Source organism: Lutra lutra, chromosome 18 (genome assembly GCF_902655055.1).
Source record: "Lutra lutra chromosome 18, mLutLut1.2, whole genome shotgun sequence".
Lineage (NCBI taxonomy): Eukaryota > Metazoa > Chordata > Mammalia > Carnivora > Mustelidae > Lutra > Lutra lutra.
Genome location: NC_062295.1, coordinates 3,733,342 through 3,759,065, shown reverse-complemented (window position 1 = coordinate 3,759,065; position 25,724 = coordinate 3,733,342). Strand labels below are relative to the sequence as shown.

The 25,724-nt window shown below is 57.0% G+C and overlaps 1 protein-coding gene across 11 annotated transcripts in view; it reads right to left on the bottom strand.

The window, feature by feature from the left end:
• MGRN1 (mahogunin ring finger 1) overlaps window positions 1-25,724 on the bottom strand; it is a 57,843-nt gene that overhangs the window by 9,068 nt on the left and 23,051 nt on the right. For 8 of the 11 annotated variants that reach the window (XR_007124531.1, XR_007124530.1, XM_047714253.1 and 5 more), the window contains exons 2-14: window positions 23,981-24,099; window positions 22,560-22,648; window positions 21,819-21,965; window positions 19,196-19,313; window positions 12,961-13,027; window positions 12,263-12,312; window positions 10,070-10,117; window positions 9,375-9,443; window positions 7,614-7,773; window positions 5,863-5,972; window positions 3,600-3,665; window positions 1,763-1,989; window positions 215-332 (exon numbers count right to left, since the gene is read on the bottom strand). Coding sequence is in view for 9 of the 11 variants with exons in the window: in XM_047714253.1 (XP_047570209.1) it covers window positions 215-332; window positions 1,763-1,989; window positions 3,600-3,665; window positions 5,863-5,972; window positions 7,614-7,773; window positions 9,375-9,443; window positions 10,070-10,117; window positions 12,263-12,312; window positions 12,961-13,027; window positions 19,196-19,313; window positions 21,819-21,965; window positions 22,560-22,648; window positions 23,981-24,099 (1,388 nt within the window). In the remaining 2 variants the exon portion in view is untranslated. Of the gene's footprint in view, window positions 1-214; window positions 333-1,762; window positions 1,990-3,599; window positions 3,666-5,862; window positions 5,973-7,613; window positions 7,774-9,374; window positions 9,444-10,069; window positions 10,118-12,262; window positions 12,313-12,960; window positions 13,028-19,195; window positions 19,314-21,818; window positions 21,966-22,559; window positions 22,649-23,980; window positions 24,100-25,407; window positions 25,512-25,724 lie in introns of all 11 variants that reach the window. The other 3 variants (XM_047714256.1, XM_047714259.1, XM_047714258.1) reach the window with 2 other exon arrangements.

The following is a 25,724-nucleotide window of genomic DNA, read 5'->3' as shown; positions in this document are numbered from 1 at the left end:
AAGGACAAAGAGCGCCTGCAGCTCCGGGCCGTCAGCCCGGGATTTCCCGCGCAATCCCCCCGCCCTGCCCCAAAACAAGGTGCACCCCCAAGATGAGGAAACCGGCTGAGGCTGGCCCATGAGCAAGTGGCGGAGGGGGACCGGGGCACACTTCGCCCCAGGTATGGAGTCCACCCCCACAGGCACTGGGGACAGGGTAACAGAAGGGGCTCACCTCGGGGGAGCTGCTGAGCGCCAGCCCCGCCCCACTCAGTGGGGGAGGGGCGTCTGAGTCCTGGGACAGCTTCTCCTCATCCTCTTCGTGGATGGGGGAAGACGGAGACCGAAGGGTGCTGGGGACAGAGAAGACAGGAGGGGAGGATGGGAGGACGTGAGGAGGATAAACACCAGCCCACCACGGCCAACGGTGCCCGTGGGTGAGACTGCACACCCGGAGGGCCCGGGGGAGGCACGTGCGCCAGGGGGCACTGTCTGCCAGAGGACAGCGGCTGGACAGTCTCGGAGGCACGGGCCTGACCCCGGCTCTGTGGTTCCAGCGGGAGGAGAGCATCACAGAGGTAAAGCCCGGGAGTGGGGGGCAGGGGACGGGGGCAGGAGAAACCCCATGCTTTTTTCTGGATCTGGAGGGGCCCGGCCACGTGTGCAAGTCACTGCAGCGTGGGGGGTTTTACAAAACTTCCACCTTTTCTTAAGAAAACAGAACCCGTAAAGAAACCAAGGGTATCCTGCAGAGCAAGTAAGTCGAACAGAGAAAGATAATTATCATTCGATCTCACTTCTATGTGGAATTCAAGAAACAAAACAGAGGATCATAGGGGAAGGAAGAAAAAAATAAGATAAAATCTGAGAGGGGAAACAAACCATGTGACTCTTAATCACGGAACAAAACGGAACAAAACGGAGGCTGCTGGAGGGGAGGTGGGTCGGGTGGGGCGACTGGGGGCCCGAGCAGGAAGGCGGGCGTGTGACGGAATGAGCGCAGGGTGCTGTGTGCAACTGAGGAGCCACTGAACCCTTCCTCTGAAACTAACTTGAATTTAAGTTAAAAAATAAACACACGTGTGACGAGAGGGAGCACATGTCTCGCATCTGTCCAGCAGAAGCGTGACCAGACTCAGCGCTGTCGGGCACAACAAGGGCGCCAACATGCTCCTGGTTTCATGGCGGCCCAGGTTTGGTGCCACAGCTGTTCACCCAGCAGGACGTGCCCATGCGACAGCCCCCAGGACATCCCGGGACCCTGAGACTCAGGGGGCTCCCACTGTGTCCTGTGTGGCCTGGGACAGGGACGGACGCTGGGCACTCGTGGCCTCTCCCAGGGCATCTTTCCAGCTGCTGTGTTCTGTGTCCTTTGCTATAACTGACCTTAGCTGTAACCTAACCTGCTACTGGTTCTGGGAGTCACTCTGGTCAATCACCCAACAAAACATCCTAAAACTAATGCCACAAATACACCGGCTTTGTACTTCTTTGTTTTCTTAGTGTTATATTTATTTAAAGCGACGGAGCGTGCATGTGAGCAGGGAGCGCGACAGAGAATCTCAAGCAGACTCCCCACGGAGTGTGGAGCCCGACCCTGGCGTCCCGGGGTCCCAGGATCACGACCTGAGCGGAAGCAGATGGTGAACAGACTGAGCCACCCAGGCGGCGCCCGCTTCGCACTTCTTACATGATACCACGCGCTTCCCCGACCCCCGCCACGGAGCAGATGTGTGGGTTCCCACGTACCACATCCCAGAGGGAATCCCGGCACCAGCCTCACCTGTCAGGGGATTTGCTCCTTGGCTTGCCCTTCTGGTGGCTGCTTTCCAGGATTCGATCCATCCCCGCAAGTGGACAACTGGCCTGGGACAGGCCATCTGAGACGCCTGAGTAGGTGATCTCTTCATAAAGGGGGGCTGAAGGGATGGCCGGGGAGATGGCCCGAAGGCCGTTGAGCGCCTCAAGTAGGGAGATGGGCTCATAGCCAGGTGGGATGCTGTCAGAGCTCTGTGGGGACAAGAGTGGGTGAGGGACGGGCTGGCCACACTCCCCGTCCGCTGCCCTGGGCCACAAAGCCCTAGACGCTGGCCTTGTGCCCCAGGGACATGCTACTCCCCCGAACCTGCCTTCTGACCATCTCCTGTCCACTCCACCTTCCAGCGACCTAAATCCACCTCCCTCAGAGGGGCGCCCGGAACTCCAGAGCACCTCCCCAGGGCTCTCTCAGCCGTCAGCTGTAGCACGCAGCCTGGGATGCCCGAATGGCCCACTCTGCCGCAGATGAAGGAAGAGAGGCCACCTAGAAGAGCCCCCCCCACACTTGGTCTCGGCCAGTCCCTACCTGGCTTTCTGTTCCTGCCTGGCACGGGTGGAGAGTGAGGGCTCAGAGAGAGAAAGGAGGCTCAGGAGCGGGTGGCGAGCAAAGCCATGCCAAAGGCGGGAGAGGCCAATAGAGCTGCGTGTTCTAGACCAGGGAGGGCCTGGCCCCACAGGGAGCTTTGCCCAACACAGGCATCTGGCCCAACTCGAGATCCTCTGTGTGCCTGGAACAAGCATCCACTGAGGGGGACACATGTTCCAGATGGTTCTAATGGGCACCCCTGGTTCAGAACCAGTCTTTCCTCTTGCTAGGAGTGGAGCAAATCAATAGCCTGAGTCTCGAGTTAGGGTTAGTGTGGGGAGACGCCCAGCTGCTGGGAGATGTTAGGCCGTCAGGCTGTTGTGCAGGTGGGACAGCCACCTGCCTCGCTCTCACTACACAAGGCAAAGGGCAAATGCCCAGCAGTGCTCCCAGGGTGAAGCCCCTGCCTGCATGCCCGCTCTGCTGGGAGGACGGAGGGCTGCCTTCCAGGGCGGCGATGGGACCAGAGGAAGGCAGAGGAGCCAGGGTTAAGGGTTCCCTGCCCTCAGCGAGCACCTCCTGAGTCCCCTGGTCACCTGGGCCCATGGAGCCTTGCATCTGCTCCCAACGTGCCTTCCACTTAAAGGCCTCATCATCCTCCTCCTCATCATGAACCTCCTCATCCTCCGAACTGGAAAAACCTCCATCTCGGGGCTGGGCTTCCAGGGACTTCCACCTAAGTTCTGCCAAGGGACCACGAGGGTCAGTAGAGGCCCAGGTAGAGGCCCCGCCTGCTCCCTGAGATGCAGGGAAAATGCCAGAAAACCACATCCTTGGCCCAAAGAGCTAACATCCAAGGGGGAAAGAGCAGGGATGCGGGACGACAAGCAAGCGCGAGGAAGACAGTTTGCAAAAGCTAGCAAGTGAGTTCCACCTCCAACATCGTTCCACTGCCAGCAAGAAAAAAAAGGGAAACGAGGCCACTGGGGACCACGGGCAGAAGCAGAGCTGGCGAGAAGGAGCGGCCCGAGGCGGGCGCTGCTGCCGCCTGACAGCGGGGTCAGAGACATCGGCTTTTTGCTGACAGACCTTGAGCTTTGCTCGTTCCACAAAACTCCCTTCCAGGGCAGGGACGCCGGGACTGGGGAGAGTGGATTTGACAGATTAAATTAACCAAACACATTAGCCTGGGGTGAAAATGACTTCCCACAGTTGTCACTGGTTGAATCATTAAGGCACGGGGCAAAGATGTGGCCATAGGGCCAAACACACTTACTGTTTCCCTTTTAGGTTTCTTGCTGGCCAGTGAGGCGGGGTGCGCCTTTGATTTTTTAAAGGGACACTGTCAAGATAAAAATCATACATTTTACGACTGCCACCCCCCAAACGGCGCTGGAGCTGGCGGGCTGGGGGCCTCCCAGGTTTGCTGGCCTCTAGGGGTGCCGTGAGCCTGTGCTTGGCAAGTATAACCTGCACGTGAAGTCCGGGGACCTGGCCAAGTGCAGATTCTGCAGGGCCTGGGCCCAGACATCAATGCAACTCCCAGGAATTCTGCCGCTGGTCGAGCCCGTTCCTATCCCACTGCCCACTCATGGCCTGGGTCACCCCAAGAAGGTGGTCCTGGCCAGCATAGCCATGAGGCTGGCCAGGCGTTCCCCACGGTGGGCCCAGCTGAGCAGGGGAAAGGGACACCGCCCCCTGTCCCTCTAGGAGCCTCATGAACTTATCACCAACGTCCAACTAGAAGCAGCCGGGGCGAAAAACCAGCCCCAAATCGCCCCCACTCCTCAATGATCTTAATGGTGTCACTGAAGAAAATCTGGGATCTCTGTGGCACTACATGGAAACTGCTTATACCAGGAATGTGGCAGAGCACAGGAGCCCATTCATTCGGCTACCTTAACCCTCTGCAGGGGAAGGCACAGGCCCTCCGGGACACGGGAAGCAAGCAACCCAAACCCGTCTGCCCAGTGATGTGAGCGGCATCTCCGCTCTCTCAGGGTAAGAGGGTAAATGTGGGAAGGTCAGGCCGGATGCTCAGACTCCAGGGCAGGGCCTGGGATCGAGCGGCACACACAAGGAGTAAGAAAACCCACCATCCATCCCGAGCTCCCATCCTGCAGAACAATGACTCCAATCCCAGGAACAAATCACATCTTAGGGCCACTCCTCTCTCCACTAAAACTGCATTGCTAGAAAAAATATTCAGTGTTCGTAAATCCAGCCCAACACCAAATTCACCGGAGGGCTGTTTCGGAAAGAGGAAGCCCTGATACCGACAGGGACCCAGCAGGCAAAACACACAGTCTGGTTGGCCAGGAAGAGTGGGGGTGATGGGGACCCCACCTCCGAGGCGGCCTTGCGTCTGCTCCAGGTACACAACCACAGCTTCAAATTTCAAAAGAGAAGCCAAAAATCTGAGTCTTAAGGAAATGTCCAGACTTGTAAACACTGGCCCAATATTTGGAATCACCATAGAGGCCAAACACATCACCCCCTGGCCCAGGGCAGAAGGCTATCTCGTGGACGCAAGAACCACAGGGTGTGGGTCCTTCTCCTCTAAGAATCACTGAGTCCAACAATGGACCCACTGGCTGCAAACAGCTATGGCCAGCTGGGGCCCAGGAGCTGCAGACTTAGGGCTGCCCCTGCCTGTCCCGCCCGCCCACGCCAGCCGCCCCATCCTGCCCCATCTGTCTCATCGTATCTCTCTGCCAATGTCTCAGTACCTACTTTTCTACTCTCATCCAGGTCTGGGTCTCTCTCCATGTCTCTGTGACTCTGTGTCTCTGCCCATCTCTCTCCATGTCTTTCTCTGTCTCTGCCTATGGTTCTGGGTCTCTTCGTCTCTCTCTGTCCGCCTATCTCTTGAGGCAGAAAGCCATCTCTCTCCCCAAAGCCCAAGTCCATCTTCCCTCACGTGCCTACAAGCTCTACCTCCCAGTTTCCCAGGAAGCAAGTGAGGTGGGTGGCTGTCAAGGCGCTCCCTGCCCCCCGCCCCCGTGTCCAGGCTGGGCACCACCTCTCAGTGGGCAGAGTGTGGGGGGGGGGCAGGGACATGGGACAGGCATCCGCTGGGCGGGACCTCACCTCCTAGAACCCACACAGTGGCCCTGGCTGTGTGGCAGGTTGAATGACGGTGATGGATATTCAAATTTGAGGCAGGGTTGCATGCCATCAGATGGCCCTTGTTCTCGGAGAAACTACAACACTCTCGAGAGCTGGGGCTCACTGGGCCCAGCCTAGGTCACCCCTTCAACCTCACCACCACCTCTGGGGACCAAAGCTGGCCCACCAGATGAGGATGGAGAGAGCCAGCAAGCAGGGAGAGGCAGACAGTCTGGCCCTGCCTTTCCTTTCAGACCCCAACCAGCGCCTCTCAACATGGCCCCACTGGGAACCTAAAGCCGTCCTAACACGAAGGTAAGCCCTGAGGGCATCCAGACACCTGACGGGCTCTGCAAGTGGGCAGGGGCTTCCTCCAGACACCCTCTTCTCTGCCCCACACCCCCCCAAACACAGAGGAAAAAGGCACTTACTGAATGCTCATCATGGTCCATGCTCTGGGCCAGAACAGGGCTGAAGGAGACAGGGGACAGGGCTCCCGGCTTCTTCCTCACCGCCCGGATCTGCAAAAGGGCCCGGAAGGCTGTGGCAGAGGAAAGGGCTCACATCAGGCAAGGGGCAGCCGGATCCAGCACCACTGAGCCCCTCGGGGCTCCAGGGACATTGGCCACCTCCCCCTCCCCATTGGAGGTCCTAGAATAAGCTACGTCTCCAAATCAGAGGCAAACAGAGTCACACAAGAACGCCCATAAGGGAGACAGGTGAGGCCAAGAGTGCATGACCCCGGTTCAGGCGGAACTTCTGGGGCAGCGGGCAGGGTGCCACTAGCCTCCCACAGGCCAAACCCTGGACCACGCAATGATGGTGCGTCTGTGTCACACCTGGCGACCAACTAAAAGCACCCAGTGCGCCCTGGACACTGGCCAGTCTCTTCCTGGAAATCATACCAAGGGCAAGCAGATGCATGTATGTGAATGCCCCTGACAGGACGATCTCTACTCAGGAAAATCAGCAGCAGCAATGGGGAAAGTAAGTTAGGGTGCAGGCTACTGGTCGTCCTGGACCATCAGCTTCCCTAACAAGAGGGTAACACTGATGAAAAGTGCAGGTCGTGCACGCCGTCAACAGCCGCACACTGTACCAGCACCCGCTGGGGCACCCACGTCCGCAGCTCTGATGGCGGCTGCCTCAGGCTGCAGGCTCAGAGACAAGGGCCCCGGCCCAGCTTGCCCAGGCCCCTAGGCCTCCACACCCGGGAGACAGGGTCCGTGGGGAAGGCTGGCGTTCAGCTCCTGCTCCCCAGCTCCTCGCCTGTCCCTCACAGAGGAGAGGCTACTGGCCCTGCTGCCTGACCCTCCAGGGCTGGCACACCAGCCCCCTGCAGGTTCCCCACCAACCCCTGAGGTCTCATCAGGGCTCTGGACCCCCACCACCCCACGGCCTCATCCTCCACTGCCACATGCCCGGCCAGCCCTGTGGCCCCTGCAGGCAGCTGTCTCTCCTAGAAGGACAACCCGTTTAGACCCATCCACCCCTTACTAGCTGTGAGCCCCGAGACAGCGACAAGACAGGTGTGGCACTGGGGGCCGCACGGCTGCGCAGTGACTCAGGGGTGCAGGATGAGGCACAAGGACTTCCAGGCGGCCCCAGGGACGCTGACTGGCGCACCAAGGGGTAAAAGGGCAGGAAGGCTTTTTCTAAAAAGCTATCCTTTCCCCACCAAATGGAAACCCACAGCGCCCGGGGTGGGCTCACTTCTCTCCCGCAGCCTGGGCTCCCACACTGCCAGGACCCACCCACCAGCCTGATGCTCATTTCGACCCAGTGGGATTTGTTTTGCCCTGAGAATGTTTAGATTCCCTCCACCGGACGACAAACACTTGAACCGGAATTAACTTAGAGAAAATGTCTACAGGGTTCCCAAGAACCTATCCCTCAGTCAGCTTTCCACCTCACCGGGACTATTTTTTTAAATCAAAAAACATTTTCCACATAACACTTCAAGACTGGATTTGCTGGCCAGTGTCTGTCCAGGTCCAATTTTACCACAAGCTCCCACTCGGCCACATCCTTCCCAGCCATTAACTCCAAAGTCTAAATTTTGGAAGATTCAGCCGCGCACGTGCCAGCATGGTTGCCGTGGGTCCCCACCACCCGCACCCAGTATGGCATCAAGCTTGCTGTGCCCAGGGCAGGCAGCTGACAGCCCCCCGGCCCCACTCACGCAGCCGGCAGATGGGGCAGTTGCTGGCCTGGTAGCGCAGCGTGTCCGCGCACGAGTTACACAGGCACAGGTGCCGGCACGGCAGGATGAGCGTGTCCCGAAGGTCTGAGAGGCACACCACACACTCGTTGCTGTTGTCGCTGTTCTCCTCATCTGAGGGCTGCAGGGGGACACCAAGGGTCTGAGTGTCAGCCGGTTCCCAAGGACCACAGGCGAGAGCTGGGACAGGGGTGGGGCAGGGAGGTGTTCCTGTCCCTGGCCGCCCCGCTGGCTGTCCCCTGCTTCCCCAGAGGGAAACCAGTGAGCAGAGGAAGGTCCCAGTGGAGCAGCAGTCCTCAGGAGACACGGCCCAGAGCTGACCCAGCCTGTGCCTGCCCCAGGACAGAGACAAGGATCTGTGCCCCACCAAGAACACTCAGGTCTCGTTCTACTCATCAGAACCACAGAGAAAACATGGGAAAGACCCAACAGTTCAGATCATGTCCTGCACAGGGCACCCACTTACTGGGCTGAAACTGGAAAAATCTGGTAAGTCTAACTTATCTAATTAGCATCTGGATCAAGAGTCCACGAACAACAGCCCCACCACCTGTTTCCATACCCCAGGTGTGGCCGAAAGCTGGCTGTGCCCCCTTGTTTCCGAGTGGCTACTCTGTGAGTGCGTGATCTGTGCCATCGGGCACGGAGCGGATCCGAGAGACGGCCAGTCAAGGTGGAAACGTGCGCGCAGGCCGCTTAGGGACAGTGGGCCACCTGCGGCGTGAGCGCACGAAGAACACTGAGAGCTAGCCTCAGAGAACAGGGGCCTGACCGAACTGCCCTGACTTCTGGCTTTCAGCCGGTCCCAGCTGTCCCAGAAGCTCACGTGTTAAGACTTCCAAAAACATTTAAAAAGAGATGAAAGTTTCCCTGTGCCTTTCAAAGGATGACAAGGGTACAGGCTGATTCTCTGCCACCCTACCCTGGCCGGGCCAGACCACAGCTCTGTCAGCCACACGCTTCAGCTACGTGTGGATGGGGGACAGGTCGGCTGGCAGGGGCAGCACTGGCTCACCCTGACGGGGTGGGAAGGGGCCCTAATGCCAGGCTGTCCCTCCCCACCTGACGGTTGGCGACCCAATGATGTTAACAAGTCAGGGAATTTGCTGGAAAAAGAACTAAATGCCTACAGACTCTGTTAACTCGTCTATTTATTCATTCATTATTGTTAATATTTTTAAGTCATCTCGACTCCCAATGGGAGCTTGAATCTATAACCCCATGATCAAGAACCGCATACCCACCGACCCCAAGAGCCAGGTGCCCCTCTCCACTAACTTTGAAAAATTAAGAAAAAAATGGGCACCTGGGTGGCTTAATCTGTTAAGCATCCGCCTTCGGCTTGGGTCACGATCCCAGGGTCCTAGGATCAAGTCCCGCATTGGGCTCCCTGCTCAGTGGGAAGTCTGCTTCTCTCTCTACCATTCCCCACTGCTTGTGATCAATACCTCTTTCTCTCTCTCTCAAATAAGCAAAATCTTTAAAAAATAAATAAAAATAGAACAAAAAATTAAGGTAAAATGGGAGTCTGGGGTCCCAGGGCCTCCTGGGGAAGGCACACAGGGGGACTAGCTCATCTACCACCAGCTGACAGGGCCCTGGCCAGGGCTGGGGGCGGGGCAGGGGGAAGCCCCTCTGGGAGTCTTCTTCCATGCAGGTGGAAAGGAAGCTGGGGAGTGAAGTCCTCCTGCAGTCCCAGCAAATGTCAGCACGAGCGCGTACCTTCGTCTCCTGGTTGTTCTTGTTCTCGATGCCGTAGATCTCCTGCAGCAGGTAGCTGACCCGGTCCACCTGTAGAACAGACAGGAATCTGGGCACCTGCCGGCTCCCACTCAAGGGCTCCGCTGCACCCACCTGGCCCAACACCACTTCCCAGGGGCTGGACTCGGGTCCAGAGCAGGTGTGGTTTGAAATTCTGCCCATCTGCTCCTCAGGGGGTAGGCCCAGTGCTAGGAGAATAGCAGAGAACCTGCTTCCTGCCCAACCTATCCAGTACCCGGGGCCATGTGGTGGTGGGGGGCGGGTGGGGGGAGTCCAGTGGTTCTGCTCACCAGGGGGCATAGAGCCAACTTGTATACAGGTCAGGCAACCACACCCTGTGCCCACCTTACCATCCCCCTCCCCAGACAAAAACACTTTGGACCCACCCATCACCAGCCACATAAGAGTGACCAGAGTCAGACCTCACACTATGTTCAGAAGTGGTATGTTCAGAAGTAGCCCTATGGACGCAAACAGACCTTATCAAGCCGGACACAGCTTGGGGCTACAACTCAGCACTGCGACTTGGTGGGGGCACACACACACCCGATGCAGTAGACCGGACTTCCCAGAGCCCAGAGGATCCCTCCGGAGAGTGAGAGTTTATGTGTCTTTTAAATCAAAAGGGGCCATGATACTTCTTCTACCAGACTTACAATTTGCTTCTGCTTTAAAGGTTTCACAGAGAAGCTGCCGTCGACATGCTACAGGGAAGACAGACAGGTTAACTCAGTCACGCGGCACCACTGAGCACTCCCAGTGTCAAGCTGAAGGCCCTTCCTTGGCCATTCCACTTCCTCCGCTGAAGGACGGAGCCTGGCCAGGTCTCTCCAAATGGGGGCCTCCGACTGGGCCTCGAAACTACCTGGAGGACTGCCTCCTGGGTCCTCCCAGCTCCCTGGGCAGGGGTCAAGCACACTCAGGTTTACGACCATCAGGCAAGTTCTGACAACAGCCCAGAGCCCCCAGCAGCAAGCAGCAGCACCTGGACGGCAAGATCTCGCACAGTCCACTTCTAACCCAGAAAGGGCTTGGCTTCGTTCAGAAGACAAACGTGCACACACATATGTGTACAGAAAAGCCCCAAACCCTAAATACTCTTAAGAACTAAGGAGAGTGTTTGGTAGCATCTGGGGAAACACACCACCCAGAAGCCGAGGTTAGTGAAGACCTGAGATCTTGTGATAAGGCCAGTTACCCCTCGTAATCCACAGAGACCAGCACGTGGCATCTGCAGTGCAACGGAGCCCAGAAGGAAAGCAGCCTCTCCTTGCACTCTAAACTAGAGGTCCAGATGGAGCCAGCCATCGACAGCCCACCCGGCCCACCAGAGACACAACCAACAGCCACCATCTCTTCCGACAAGGCCAGGCTTGGGGAGCGCAGCTGGCGAGGGGGAGGCCCACCCTCTGGCCTAGGCGCCCCGTGTCCCCAGGGACCCAGGGGAACACGGGACAAATGGGCCACAGGGGCCTTGGGCCCAGCTGTCCTAACTACCCGGCGAGTCTGGAAAGACCAGATCACTGGGAGGAGGTGGGCACTGCCCTCAACCTCTCAAGGCCACAGACACACAATGGACTGAGGAAACTGGGGGTCTGCATGGGGTGCAAAGTCCAGAAACAGCAACCTGAGTCTGGTTTCCTCATGGGGGTCCCTGGTCCTTGTCTACCCAGGCCACAGGCTGGTGCCAGAAACACTTTACCACTGCAGGATGCGGGCCAATGTCAAAGAGCCCTGGGGGTGGGGGACATCTGTCATGACATTCTCCAACAGGGAACACGCCCACTACCTCCAGCAAGGGTCTCGGTGAGCAGGGATCTCCTCCCGAAACAGCCAGGCACTTGCCTGCTACATGAACACATACAACTGCTTGGGCCCCACGAACAGCACTGACAGGGAACCAGAACCATCCCTAGACCCCACGACAGCCTCATGCAGAAACGATGGTGAGACTGACCATTCTCTCCCCGCTGCACCCTACATAATGTGGCCACAAAACACGAACAGCTGGGGAGACTGGGGACTTGGGTCTGCGTGGAAGAAAGGGGCAAACCTCGAAGTTCAAATACACATCAGGCGGACTGTAATACTAAGTGAATGCTTACATGTAAATGGTCTCCTTATACATGAGGCACCCACAGGGCAAGGACTCCAGGAGGACCTGGACGTCTTTTCTCTGCCACCAGAGAGGGTCTAGAGCCACACTAGAAAAGTGGCAGACCCCCAGCAATTGGTTCACTGAGCATCTACTGCACACCAAGGACACAACAAACAAGGGGCCCAGTTCTGTCCTCACAACACAGGAGAAGTAAGTACCACAAGTGTCTGCCCCTGAAGTCTGAAAGGCCCCAGTGGGGAGTGAGGTCAACGTAAGCCTGTGGCACCGGGTGACAAAGCTACTTGGAGGCAGGGCAGAACACACCTGTGAGGACCAGGCCAGGCTGGGAGGTTCCAGTGGGCCTGGTGGGGAAGGCAGGGGTCCTGAGAGGTGGTAACCTGGGTGATCCCCACACATCCCAGAGAAAAGCTGGTCTGTGAGGACAGCCCTCCACATGGGTGTCCAGGTCCATGCGGGCAGGTCAGAGGGCGTTCCCGAGGGGCTGGCCTCCTAAAACACACCCCCTCACCATACATCGCATGCCCTTCAAAAACCCAAAGGTGATGCTACCTCGAGGCCCGGCCTCCCAGAGCCCAGAGGAACCAGAAGGCCTCCCATCTGCTCCGAGCCTCTGACGCGAAGCTCATGTGGTCAAGCCGAGACCCCAAGTTCAGACTTCTAGTCTCAGACCACCGTCCTTCTACCTATGCTCCCTGGTCACGGGCACAGTAAGGGGCAGGATGGCACTTACCTTTTCAAAGGCGGCCAAGAGCACATGGGCATGGCCAGTCACTTCCACAACTGCCCGGGAGAGAGAGGAGGGAGTGGTCAGAGCTGGCCTCAACCCCTCCTCTGTCCCCCACCCTGAACTTCTGCTTCTTAGCGGGAGCTTCCCTATGCTCTTCCTAGCGGGTGTTTTGGAGCCCAAAACCCATGGGAGGATTGTCCTCATCTCGCCTCCCTCTGCCTGGGGGGCCTGCTGCTCCTGCCAGCCATTCCTCCTCCAAAGTCACCTCAAAGTGCCCCCTGCTGGCTCTGCACGGAGGAACATTCCGACACGGCTTAGAAGCCAGGACTCGGTGCTCCCATGCTCCCATGTCAGCCTGCCTCGCTGACAGCCCACAGCACGGACCCGCCCTGCTCCATGCCCTCTCCGCTGTTTTCTGCCATGCCGATGAGCGCAGACGCCAGAATCCGAGGCCTGGCTAGCTGCTGTCACCACAGCGGGAGCCAGGCAGCTGGCAATTCCTGAGTCAGGAGAAGGAGCTGAAGAGAAGGCCCTGCAGCCCAGCCCCAAGACAGACAGTTTGGGGCTTAAACCCCATGGCCCTAAATGTGCTAAGTGGGCTGAGCCAACGTCTTTCATCACTTCTGGAATAAACTCCCTGCAGACTGCGGTGAGAAGGGTCCATAGCCCGGAAGGAAGAGGGATGGAGAAGGGCCGCTCACCATCTCCTTCATCCACCACGGCCTGGATGACCACTGGAAACACGCCCCGGTCCAGGTCGAAGTTCAACTGAGGAGAAAAGGAGGTGAGAACAGTCAGACTGAGCTGGAGGGGGGAGGCGCCGTGAGCAGGACGGTGATGCGGCAGAGCTCGCAAAGACAGGCAAAATGGCCACGGAAGACAGCTGCGTACCTCTTTTCCGTTTTGGCAAAACATAAAAAATGATTGAGATGGCAAAGTCATGTAATTCAGTAGCACTAAGTGCATCTGTAAGGCCACGTTAACCACGACCACCATCCACTTCCAGAGTGCTCTCATCATCCCAACAGAGCCCTGTCCCCACAACCATGCCCCCTCCCCACTGGGTAAGCCCCACTCAACTGTGCACCCACGGATTTGCCTGGTCTGCACCTTTCACAGAAGTGGGATGTCACAGCACGGATCTCTCCCACCTGGCTCGTTCACCGAGCACCACGTTTACGAGGCTCACGCACGCTGCACGGGCGTCAGTGCTTCCTCCCTGGGCTGAGTACTCCTCCACTGCACGGCCAGACCCTGCTCACCCATTTGCCTGCTATGGGACACGGGGGCTGTCCCCCTTCTGGATGCCACACACACCAGCAACAGCGTCTGAGTCCCAGGCAAACGGTGTTCAGCCTTGTAAAGAAAGTGCCTGGCTTGTCCCCATGAAGGGCAGAAGGAAGGGGGCCACAGTGTGGCATGCAACTGAGCTCAAGGAAACACCATCCCCCTCACTTTTCCTTCTCCATGGCTCCCTGGCCAAAGGCCACTCTCCTCCCCACACACGTAGCCTCCACATCTGCTCACCAGCAGAGGCCACAGACCAGGACACACAGGACAGAGGCGACCAGCTGAGGACACCCCAGGCAGGGTTGCAAGGGAAGGCCAACAAGGTGCCTGTGGGTCCCAGACTGTCAGGGGGAGACAGGACTCGGAGGAACCAGGTACTGGAATCGAGTCTGACTCTACCACCTGAGCCTCAGTTTCCCCATCTGTAACACAGGGCTAAAAGCTGTGTCTGGTGCATGGGGCAGCTAAGAAAACACACAGCGAACACCAGCCATGCAAAGCCTCGAATGTTCAGGCAGCAGGAGCTGAGGAGGAGCGTAGCCCCAGAGGACCTCACGGAGTGACACAGGGCACAGACTCCCAGGCACACAGGCCCCTGGGGGCCCAAATGCACACCAGCTGCAGGCAGGGAGGTGGAGGTGATCATGTGAGACAGGAGACACAGGTCACCCGCAGCTATCCATGGGACAGCGGCCCCTCTGCAAGCCTGTACCTGCCCTTCCCACCCTGAGTCAGGGCACAGGGCCGCGACCATCCCGCAGTTATCCTGGTGACGCAGACGCTGGGTGACGTTCAGGTGCTGCCCTTACGAGGGTTCGAAGTACGCCGAGGAAGGGGAGCGTTCAGGTAAGAGCCCGATGGGGAGCAGAGCCCTGAACACACAGCTCGCTCGCCCCCGCACGTCGGGTCGGTTTCTGGAACAAAAGCCCTATACTCCCGCAGGCCAGGTGCTCAACAAGCATCCCCGCACCCTGCGGAGCCGGGGTGACCAGCGCTGTCCTCCCTCGCACACCGAGTGCAGCCCGAGCACCCACAGCCAGTCCTGTTCCGCGGGTCTGAAGAGACCTGTATGGTGACCCCACCAGCAGCCGGTGACCCCCGCCCTCCTCTCTGGTCTCACGGCCCCACGGGGCGCACAATGGACAGACCCCGTCTTCCTCTCTGTGGTCAGACTGAGCTGTTTCCGCCGCTCGACCGAAACAGTCCTGCCGCAGATACCGTCCGAAGGCTCCGCGGCAGCAGGTCCACCATGCCCCCTACGAGCACTCAGCTTGGCGACCGCGTCCACGGAGCCCAGAGTGGCGACCGACGCTCGGCACTCCTTCCACGGACTCAGCGAGGCCTGAGAGAAGACCTGCCCTGGCCGGTGCAGGCTGGGGCCAGAGGACGGCGGCGGGAATGAAGGGACACAGGGCCCCGGCTCTCCCTGGCACCCGGGCCCGGGCCCTGCACCCCTCGAATGCCCAGCCACGACAACCCTCCACAGGAGGAGCGGCCGCCCCCACCCGCCAGCCGGATACCTGTCCTGTGCTGCCATCGCCAGAGCTGCGGCCATGTCACACCGGAGGGACCGGGGAGTGTGGGGACTCGGGGGCGAGAACTATCTCCCCTAAAATGCTGTTCCCCAGAACTCTGCACCCGACTCACTCCCTGGAGGTGAGTACGCAGCGGCAGTGGCAGGGAGGGGGAGGGCAGAGACTCCCGCCCACCCTCGTCTGAGGGAGACGTTTATTTTTAACGCAGGAAGAGAGACTTCTCTTAGGAAAGAGCGGCCATCCCGGTCAGGTGGAGAGCGGGGCAGCTGACGGGAGGGGCCACCACCAGGCGCTCGAGCTCAGGCCTCCTCTTCCATAACACAAGCACGGGTGGGAGCCTCGCTCCACGGCACCTCGGGCTCGCCCACTGCACAGGAGCTTCCAGACAAGGGTCTTTGCAAGCCCCAGGCCAGATGGACACCGGGAAATAGAGGCAAGGCAAAGGACGGAAGAGCAGGGATGTGGCTCTCACTGAAATGAATGGAAGCCCGAGGGAAATGGAAGGGAAACCCAGCAAAGAAGTCACTCCGGCCACCAGGCCATCTCTAAGTAGTCCACAATATGATTCAGTAAACAAAGTTATGCATGAGTGGGGACGGGGGAATATGGGAAATCTCCATGCCTTCCTCTTAATTGTGCTATGAACCTGTCTTAAAAAAGTCTTTAAAAAAAAAAAAATTGGCACCTGGGTGACTCAGTGGGTTAAAGCCTCTGCCTTCGGCTCAGGTCATGATCCCAGGGTCCTGGGATCGAGCCCCGCATCGGGCTCTCTGCTCAGCAGGAAACCTGCTTCCCCCTCTCTCTCTGCCTGCTGCTTTGCCTATTTATGATCTCTCTCTTTGTGTCAAATAAATTAAAATCTTTAAAAAATAATAATAAAATATTTTAAAAATACTTTGAGAGTGAACGAGCATGAGCAGGGGATAGGGACAGAGTGGAGAGGGAGAAGCAGACTCCCCGCTGAGCAGGGAGCACAACGTGGGGCTCGATCCCAGGACCTTAGGATCATAACCTGAGCAAAAGACAGATGCTTAATTGACTGAGCCACCCAGGAGCCCCAATAAAATAATTAAATTAAATTAAATTAAAAAGCAAGCCACAGCCAAGAGAAATGAAAACATACATCCACACACAAATTTGTATAGCATTGTCCGTTTGTCTCCCAAAGCTGGAGACAACCTAAACGCCCATCCACATCCACAGATGAACAGATAAACAAAACATGGTCCAGCCATAGCGGGGGTATTACGGGCCACAGGAAGGAACAAAGTACTGACAGCTGCTACCACGTGGGGGAAGACATGGTGCTCGGGGACAGAAGCCAGGCACAAAATGTCACGCACTGTATGCACCTGCTTATATGAAACGTCCGAACAGGCCAATGCAGAATGACGAGCAGCTGTCGGGGGCTGAGGGGAGGCGCGGGGAGGGCCTGCTGGCAGGCAGTGTTTCTTGTGGGGCTGACAAAATCGTCCCGCAGTCGGACGGCGCTGATGGCCGCACCGCTCTGAATACAGACCCTCTTCAGCTTACGCCAGGGTTTCGGCTTGAGAAGCCCCTCGCAAGCTGAAAATACCAGAGGCTGGAATCGCACTTCCCGCGCTCGCTTCCGTCAGCCTCCCACAGAGCCTGCTGCACTGGGAAACACTGAGCAGCTCGTGTGATACACTGAGTCCCGCGCCGAGGGAGAGGAACAGAACGGCAGTCAGTCCGTTGGCCGTCTCTGGTCATTTCCCCTCGTGACAGAGTGGCTGACCGGGAGCTACGGCTCCGGCCGCCCACACCACCAGAGAGGACTGAGCTACAGATCGCTAGCCTGGCGGGAGCCCGTACTCCAAAATTCGAAGTATGATTTCGACCAAGTGTGTATCACTTCTGTGCCAGCGTGAAGCTGAAAAATCAAAGATAAACCATCTTAAGTCGAGGACCATCTATCTGGTAACTATCACTGAACTGTACACTTTAAAAGAGCTAACTGGGGGGCATTCGGGTGGCTCAGGCAGTTAGACGACTGCCTTCGGCTCAGGTCATGATCCTGGAGTACCAGGATCGAGTCCGCGTTGGGCTCCCTCTGACCCTCCCCTTCTCATGCTTTCTCTCTCTCTCTCACTCTCTGTCTCTCTCAAATAAATAAATTGAAAAAAATAAAATAAAATAAAGAAAAGGGCTAACTGTGGGGCACCTGGGTGGCTCAGATGGTTAAGTGTGGGCCTTCAGCTTAGGTCATGATCTCCAGGTCTTGGGATCGAGCCCTATGTCAGGCTCCCTACTCCAAGAGGAGCCTGCTTCTCCCTCTGCCTCTCCCTGCCGCTACCCCTGCTTGTGCTCTCTTTGTCAAATACATACATACGTACAAACATCTTCCCAAAAAAAAAAAAAAAAAAAAAAAAAAGTGAGCTGATCTGAGAACACATTAGCTGAGGACCTGAGGACATAATCCGAGAAGGTGAAGATGAGGAAGGGGTCCTGGGATAAGTCCACATCAGACAGGCCCACGTGGCTGCCCACCACACCCTCTGCACCTGCCACCACCCCCGCCACGTCCACCGTGCCACACTCTGACAAGCTGTAATGTGGGCCCCTGCTGCTCCAAGGGAGGAAAGGGGGTCCCCCCATATGGCACTTCAAACTGGTTTAATGAGCCAAGTGTGCCCCCAGGACAAATGACCGCACCAGGAGTCTGGAACCCAAACTGTCCGCCTGACTCGGCACATCTGCAAACTCGCAAGGATGTGTTCTGCGGCTGAAACGCCAGCCAAGGAGCTGCCCTAGGAGCAGAGGTCACCAAAGTGAGGTGCAGCCTGAGCCCAACCCTCCCCACAGGCGACCACAGGGTGGGGGTACCCACTTGTCTGCCCAATCCCCTCTGCCTATCCAGCCCCCTCCTTTCTTTGGGGAGAGGCTTTCCCCCTTTCACAGGAGGGTAGGCAGGACCACAGGCACTTGCTGGGTACCCCAACCGGGAGTGTGGACATGCAGGGATGGACCTGACGGGATGGGGCTGGGGGCGAGGCTCCAGTGGCCCCATCCTTCTTTCAGCGACACAACAGCAGCTCCTGCTGCTTTGCCACAAAGCACCCTGACAAGCACACACACAGCCGAGAGCAAACACCGTGGTGCGGCCTTCCCCTTCTGACACCGTCCGCCAGCCCCAACCTTCCTGCCCAATTCCTACGCCACCCATGCCCCACTGCCCCGTTCCTTCCTCCCGATTTATTTTAGTGATTTACAACTGCCGTCTTTAAAAAACTACAGAATTCAAAAAAAAAAATAAAAATAAAAATAAAAAAATAAAAAACTACAGAATTCCACTAAACGAGAGCCGCCTGACACAAAAGGCCACATGTTGTCCGCCTCCATTTATATAAAACAATCCAGAAAAGCCAAATCCATCCAGAAAGTAGAGTAATGTAGGGGCTGGGGCTAGGAACAGGGATGAACTATGCATGGGCATGAGGGATCTACTGGAAGGATGGAAATGTTCGAGAACTGGATTGTGGTGATCATGGCATATAAATTACATCTTAACAGACCTGCTCCAACAATTCAGACATGAATCCAGTGCTGGCACACACACCGCTCACGTACAGCCTGTATATGCGTGTGCACGCGTGTGTTCTAGAACTCAGTCCTATCCCAAGATAGGACATCTGTTACAGAGGTGAACCGCGGTGCCTGTATCATGCAGACCGATGGCTCCCACGACCTCGGTGAACAAGCAATCACAGACACACAGACTGTTTCCATTTTTCTGCTACTACAGACAAAGCTTCCATCACCATCCCTCACATGATGTAAATTACCGACCCCAGCTACGGAACCACAGGGTGGAAGGGTTGCGCCGTGCTGCAGTCCTGTGGCCCCAAGAAGGCACCAAAGCCGGGTACCACAGCCTGTAGCTGTGCCGACACGTGACTTGAACGCCACTGTTGGGTCTGGCACACGCCCGACAGAGCACACGGACCCAGGGCAGCAGCCACTCCTGATGCGTATCACCCACATGAGGAATCTGAGCACACAGGCCCCGAGGGGTTCATCCCCTGCCACAAGGGGCAGGGAATTCCGGAAAGGGGCCGGGGCCAGGGCCAGGGGGGCCTGCCCAGAAGCTTACCTCATCATCCTTCCACTCGGAGAAGTCGATCTTGAAGGAGGGCAGGGAGAACTGCTGGCTCACCCCTCTCTTGTAGTGGGCGGTCTCGGACTGCAGGGCGGGGCTCTTGGGGCTGTACCTAAAGGGGCAGAAAGGCTGCTGACCCTTGGCGGAGAGCACATGGTCCGCTGTGTCCGGTCCTCAGGCCGCAACCCCCCCCCCGGAGCACAGGGGCCTCTGACGTGGGGGCTGGCAGGAACCAGGCTTTCAGGACCCAGCGGAAATAGAACATGCAGGACCCACACTTTCCTTCTCCTCCTGCAAGTGCCAACCATCCTCTGGCGGGCCGGGGCCCTCAGCCTGCCACCGGCTTTGGTGGCCTCATTCTGCTCGCAGCTCTGCCTGGAGCCTGCCTGGTGACAAGTCCTCTAGAGCCCACAGCTGCCCAGTAACTACCTGCCTTTCCAGACCCAACTACACCTTTCCATTTGGCTTCTCTGACGTGTCTCCTCTGCTGCACAAACACGGTACAGACACGTACGCTGCGGGTGGCCTGCCCCACAGTCCACCCTCACGCACACTGCCCGCAGCTTGCGTCTCTGCTTCACCCACAACCCATGCCGGAAGGCACAGGCGTCTGCTCTCCCATGTTCAAGGGCCAGTTGGCCCACAACTGCTCCCTCACTATGGTCAGTCCCGGCGCTGTCCCCTGACTGTCACATGCAGAAGCCCGTGCTCTGCGAACACTGTAAGGTCTTCAGTGCGGAGTGAACACCAGATGGTCCCTAACACCCCACTGTTGCACACAAGGCCTCCAGGACCCTCTTCTACATCCACCCCAGCCACACACATATGCACCTTCCCAGAGAAGGAACAATGGGGTCAAAGGGCGCTCACACCTTCCATTCTGACCAACTCTGGCTTCTCCCCATTCCCGATCCCGATCCGGACACACAACCCTGACAAAGCTTCCTCCACCTGCCCCACGCCCGCCATTCCTGAGGCCATTTCTCAGTCTCTTAGACAAAAGACACTCTGGAAAGCCTGAGACGCTGGTGGCTGGTGGGGGAGCTGTTCTTGTATGCCCCGAGAGCGGGGAGGGGGGCTCCTCTGCCTGCCAGAGGCCAGAGGCACTTTTTTCCCTGTGAGAAGCCAGGCCTCAGCCGGTGGTAAAGATACAGGCTAGGACTCTACCGCCATTCAACCCTGGGCTTTTCTCTGGGACCTCAGATCTGCCCCCTTTCTTGCCTGTCAGGAAGCAGGGAGGCGATCAGGGAATGCAAAGAGAATTCCCAGGCTAAGGTAAAGGTCCCCGGGGACAGGCTTCTGGGTCCTAGAACATACCTGCTTCTCTTTGTTTCGGTGACTTCTGAGCTCACACCACTAAACACCAGCAAACTCCGAAGGGAAGCAGGCCCCCAGCCACTCCTGCCAGCTATCAGGAAGGGGACAGAGCAGCATTTCTTCCCCGAGGGGGAGGAGTCCCCCAGGGGTCCAAGACACAGGCTCCAGGGGCAGCTATGCCCTTTGCTCATGCGTCTACTGTCCTTCTGTGAGCAACAGACCCTCAAGCATATGGCACCTCTTACTGTGCCCAAGTGTGACACACAAAAGCTGGAGTGTGGGGTGGGTGGGCTGCTTGCCAGGTCCCCCTCTCTGTGGCAGCCCTCAGACCTCACCCCACTAGCCAGGACTTCTCCACTGTGGCACGCAAATGAGCAGAAAGGAGAGAACATGGAAGCCTCATCCAACCGTTGGGGCACTGTGGCCCTCCCACATGGGTCCTCCCACCTCCTAGTCAGGGGCCAGAGCAGGTGACCATGGCTGAGGACAAAGATCAGGCAGGCAGAGTCACAAGGAAAGAGCCCACAGGGCACCAGGAGGGCCATAGAGGGACCCGAATGGCAACATCAGCGACAGCACCCGCAGGCCATTATGCTCACCTCTGGGGGGGAAGGCCCCCAGATACTCCTGGATCTTCTCATTCTTGGCTTATGGTAAGAACACATTTTTAATGGCTTGCATCACTGAAAAAACTAACGTAATCCAATGTTTGGGTCAGTGTGGAGCCTCAAAGAAGGAAGTATAGGAAAAGGAACCTTGTGCTCTGGTTGCTGCCAGGGAGGGTATGAGTGGGGGATGGGTGAGAAAATGGGGGGTGGTAAGGGCAGCCCCTCAGGGGCCCAGACCCCAAGCCCCGTGAGCCCCATGGAGGACAAAGCATTCACTCCCTGCAGGGGCTGCCCCCCACCAACCCCCACCTCTGCGTTTTCTCCAGTAGCAGCAGCAAGGTCCTTACACCAAGTACAAGACGGCCACTCCTACCCCCAGCTCAGGAAACTGAGGCACAGGCGGTCCCATGCCAGGAGCTGCTTGGTGGGTGCAGGGCAGGGCCAGCACCTGAAGCCTGAGCCCCAATCCCAGAGCCAATCAGGCCCTCCGGTGGCTTTCCCCAACAGGACCCAAGCAGGCACATTTTGGCTGGTCTGTCCCAGTCTCTGGTGCTGCTGAAGTTGCAGATTTCAAACCTGTGACGCCAGCAGGACCCTTATTGCAAATAAACCCTCCGAAAGCTCAAGCACACAACTCGGACACAGAAGCACAGCGGCCGGGCCGCGGCGCTGCCCCGGGTGCGGACACTCACACTGCCATCCCGTTCAGGAACTCCTCCACCGCCTGGCAGTAGATGGTGATGGCCACCCGGGCGTCAGCGTCAAAGGTGAACTCCAGGCTGTAGAGGACTCGGGGCTTCTCACTGTCCTCTGAAGGGCTGTCGGCCCCATCTTTGTACCTGCCCAGGAGGCAGAGGGACAGGCGGCAGGTCAGGGGCTGTGCCCGAGTGCCCCCACCCTGCGCGGCACACATGTCCCCACCACCACTGGCGCTCAGTGGTGGCCACCTGGAAATGTGGGGGCCCGCTCCCTGGGGGCAATGAGGGCCGACACCGCATCGCTGTCCTTCCCTCGCCTCCCGCCCACAGGAAGGGAGGAGTCATCCCAGCTGGAGACAGCCCCGGATGCCTCAAGCCTTCCAGGTCTAAAGCAGCATCTCAGCCCACTGATGCTGGACACTGGCTCAGTCCTGGCTGCGGGGCTGCCCCGTGCACTGCAGGGGCTGAGCAGCATCTCTGGCCTCTGCCCCCCACGGACCCAGAGCACTGACCCCCGAGCTGTGACAGCGGACATGGGCCAGCTGCCAGCTGAGAAGCCCTGGTTCAAAGACGAAAGCTCCACAAGCAGGGCCCTGCTGGCCTCTCCCGCTGCACCCACACCCCAGGATCAATTCTGGGGCTCGACACCCGAGGTTAGCAGAGCCCAAGGTCGCCTGTCGCTGCCCCCCATCCCGGGCACTAGGAGCCACAGAGCAGGGTGGGGCGCAGCCTTACCTCACAAGCCGCAGGGAGTCCTTCCGGATGTTCACCAGGCTCCTGAGTGTCTTCACTGGCTCATGGGGGGCAGGGGTGACGTATGGAAACTAGGAGGGAAAAACCCAAAGCAATGCCCAGTGACTCCCTCGGGTGTGTCAGGGACAGAAAACAGGGATAATCGAAGCAACAGTCACGTCCGGACTCCCTGGCCCTTGTGCTCGTTCATGAAGGAAACCATGGGCAGTGCAGCCAGGGAGCGAGGGAGCAGGGCCCAGGCCACCCTGGAGAACTGTGGCCCCACGGATCTCACCACGGTCCTCCAGTTCCGGGAGGACCCTCGGCAAGCGTTTAAGGTGGCATAAGGGACCCCAGGGGCAGTGAGGGGGTGGGGAAGGATGGTGGTCAGGAAAGATTCTGGAGGGGACTTGCACACACACACACACACACACGGACTCATCTGGAAAGTTCCGGCCTGCAATAGCACACTGGAGCTTTACCAGATGTTGGCACTGGGGAAACAGAGGGGAGGGCATGTGGATCTCTGCATCACTTCTCACCGTGGCAGGTGAGGCTATGATGGTTCCAAAGTTTAAAAAATTAACGGATTTATGGAGGTCTGTAAAAGCCAGATCCTGCGTGTGAGCTGAGGCTTCAAAGATGGAAGTGAGGTTGCTTTCTTGCTCTCGTGGACTTGGGAGGCTGGGGGAGACCCGGCACCACCCGAAAGCCGCACTTACACGGCACTCACACGGAACACCAGGCCCCGGCCTCTTGCCTCCCGTCCACTGAAGGACCAAGATTTCATATCATCCAGGTGCTCTGCTGTAGAACAGCCTAAAGACTCCTGGTCCAGAGGACATCCCACCTGGGATGGGGACAGGACCAGGGACATCCCAGGATTCAGCAGCCTTGGGGAACAGAGTCCAATGTCTCCTGACAGAGAGGGCCTCTGGCCTGGCCCTCACCCACACCGGGGACCGTTATTTCAAAGTACAAAATACCCAATCTCTGCTTGGCAGCCCCCGCCCCACCAGCCCTCACTCATCCTTCTCTCTCTTTAGTCTCCATTTGTGAAATGTTCTCTACTTCATTGTCCACACCCCCTGCAGGGAATGGGGTGGGATCTATCCTCCACCTCCACAATCCCCCCAGCCGGTGGAAGAGCCCTAGGCACACAGCAGGTGCCAAATGTGTTTTGAGTAAATGGACAGCATGGATAAGCGCGCAATTCTCTGGTGACTAGTGAAAGCGAACCTGAGGGAGCCCCACAGCCTGGACAAGCCCCCCGCACGCACACACACACGTCCCGCCAGCTGCTCTGCCCGTCTGGGGCTGCTCCGTGCCTGCTTGTCCTTGAAGCTGGCTATGGACAGCGGAGGGGAGGCACCTTACCATTGCCACCCCCGTGCCTAGCCCCAGTGAGACCCACCTGGACCCACCTGGACTGGGCGATTGCCCAGGAAATTCAGATCCATGTTTTCTCCAAAGAGGTAACCTTCAGGGTGGGGGGTGTCAAATTTCTCACCTCCCATGAAAAAGTGTGAGGCAAAGTAGTTTCCTGATTAAAAAAGGGAAACAAAAGTTGTAAATTATAAGGCTCGACACAGCCCAGGGGAAGCGCGTGATGGCCAGAGGCTCAGCCCCGAGAATAACCAACTCCATTTGCAAAGAAGCCTCGCAGGCGGTCCCTCCCACTCACAGCTGTAGCCGGGCTGCAGCCCTTCAACCCTGTCAACCTCTGCACCCCAGTACCCTCTTGCTCCCAGACCACCCCTCCCCGCTCAGAGGCACACCCTGTCCTCTGCTCCGCTATCCTTTCCCCCTGTGGCAGCCCGAGTTGTGTCCTCCCCAAGGATATGTCTCAGGTCCTCCCCTACACCCTTGTGTGTGAACTTAGCTGGGAACAGACTGAAGTACAAAAGTGGTCAAAACTCACAGTAAAACGCAATAAAGTATCAGTACTCAGTATCAGTAAAACTCAGTCAAGTGACTCATAAAATAAAAGGATGTAAAGTACGACACCATGTATCTAAAATGTGAGGAGGAAAAGAACAAGGAATGGGTTCAAACTTAAGTGACCCCCAACTTAGTACAGACTGCTCTATGCAGAGGCTGTTATATACAAGCTAAATGATAACCACAAATCACAAACCAGTAAAAGATACGCAAAAAAAACAGAGAGAAATCCAACTATATCATTAAAGAAAGCCCACTAATGGGGCACCTGGGTGGCTCAGAGGGGTGAGCCTCTGCCTTTAGCTTGGGTCATGATCACAGGGTCCTGGGATCGAGCCCCACATCGGGCTCTCTGCTCGACGGGGAGCCTGCTTCCTCCCTCTCTCTCTCTCTCTGCCTGCCTCTCTGCCTACTTGTGATCTCTCTCTGTCAAATAAATAAGTAAAATCTTAAAAAAAAAAAAAAAGCCCACTAATCATGAGAGAAGAGAGCAGAATAGAGGAATGGAGAAAAACCACACAAACAACCATAAAACAAGTAATAAAATGGCCACACATACCCACACATCAATAATTACTCTGAACGTAACTGGACTGAATACGCCAATCAGAAGACAAAGTCGGTGATGGAATGGGTAAGAAAACAAGAGCAATGTATATGTGGCCTCCAAGAGACTCATTTCAGGCGTAAAGACACATGCAGATTGAAAGTGAAGGGGTAGAGAAGCATTCATCATGCAAATGGTGTGAAAAGAAAAGAAAGCTAGGGCAGCAATACTTAAATGGCACAGAACAGACTTTCAAACAAAGACTGTAAAAAAGAGATAAAGGACATCCAACATGGGCACACCCAACTACACAAGTTAATAACCACAGAGAGGGAAGTAACTGATAACAATTAACACACTTACATCAATGGACAGATCTTCCAAACAGAAAATCAACAAGGAAACAGTGGCTCTGAATGACACAGTGGATCAGATGGATCTGACAGATCTATTCGGAACATTCCATCCTAAAACAGTAGAATACACATTCTTTACAAGTGCACAGGGAACATTCTCTAGAACAGATCCCATATTAGGCCACAGCACAAGTCTTGACAAAGTCAAAGATCAAAGTCATCCCATGCATCTTTTCTGATGACAACACTATGAAACTAGCAATCAACAAGAAAAAAAACCTGGGGAGACCACAAATACATGTTACTGAAAAATGAATGGATCAA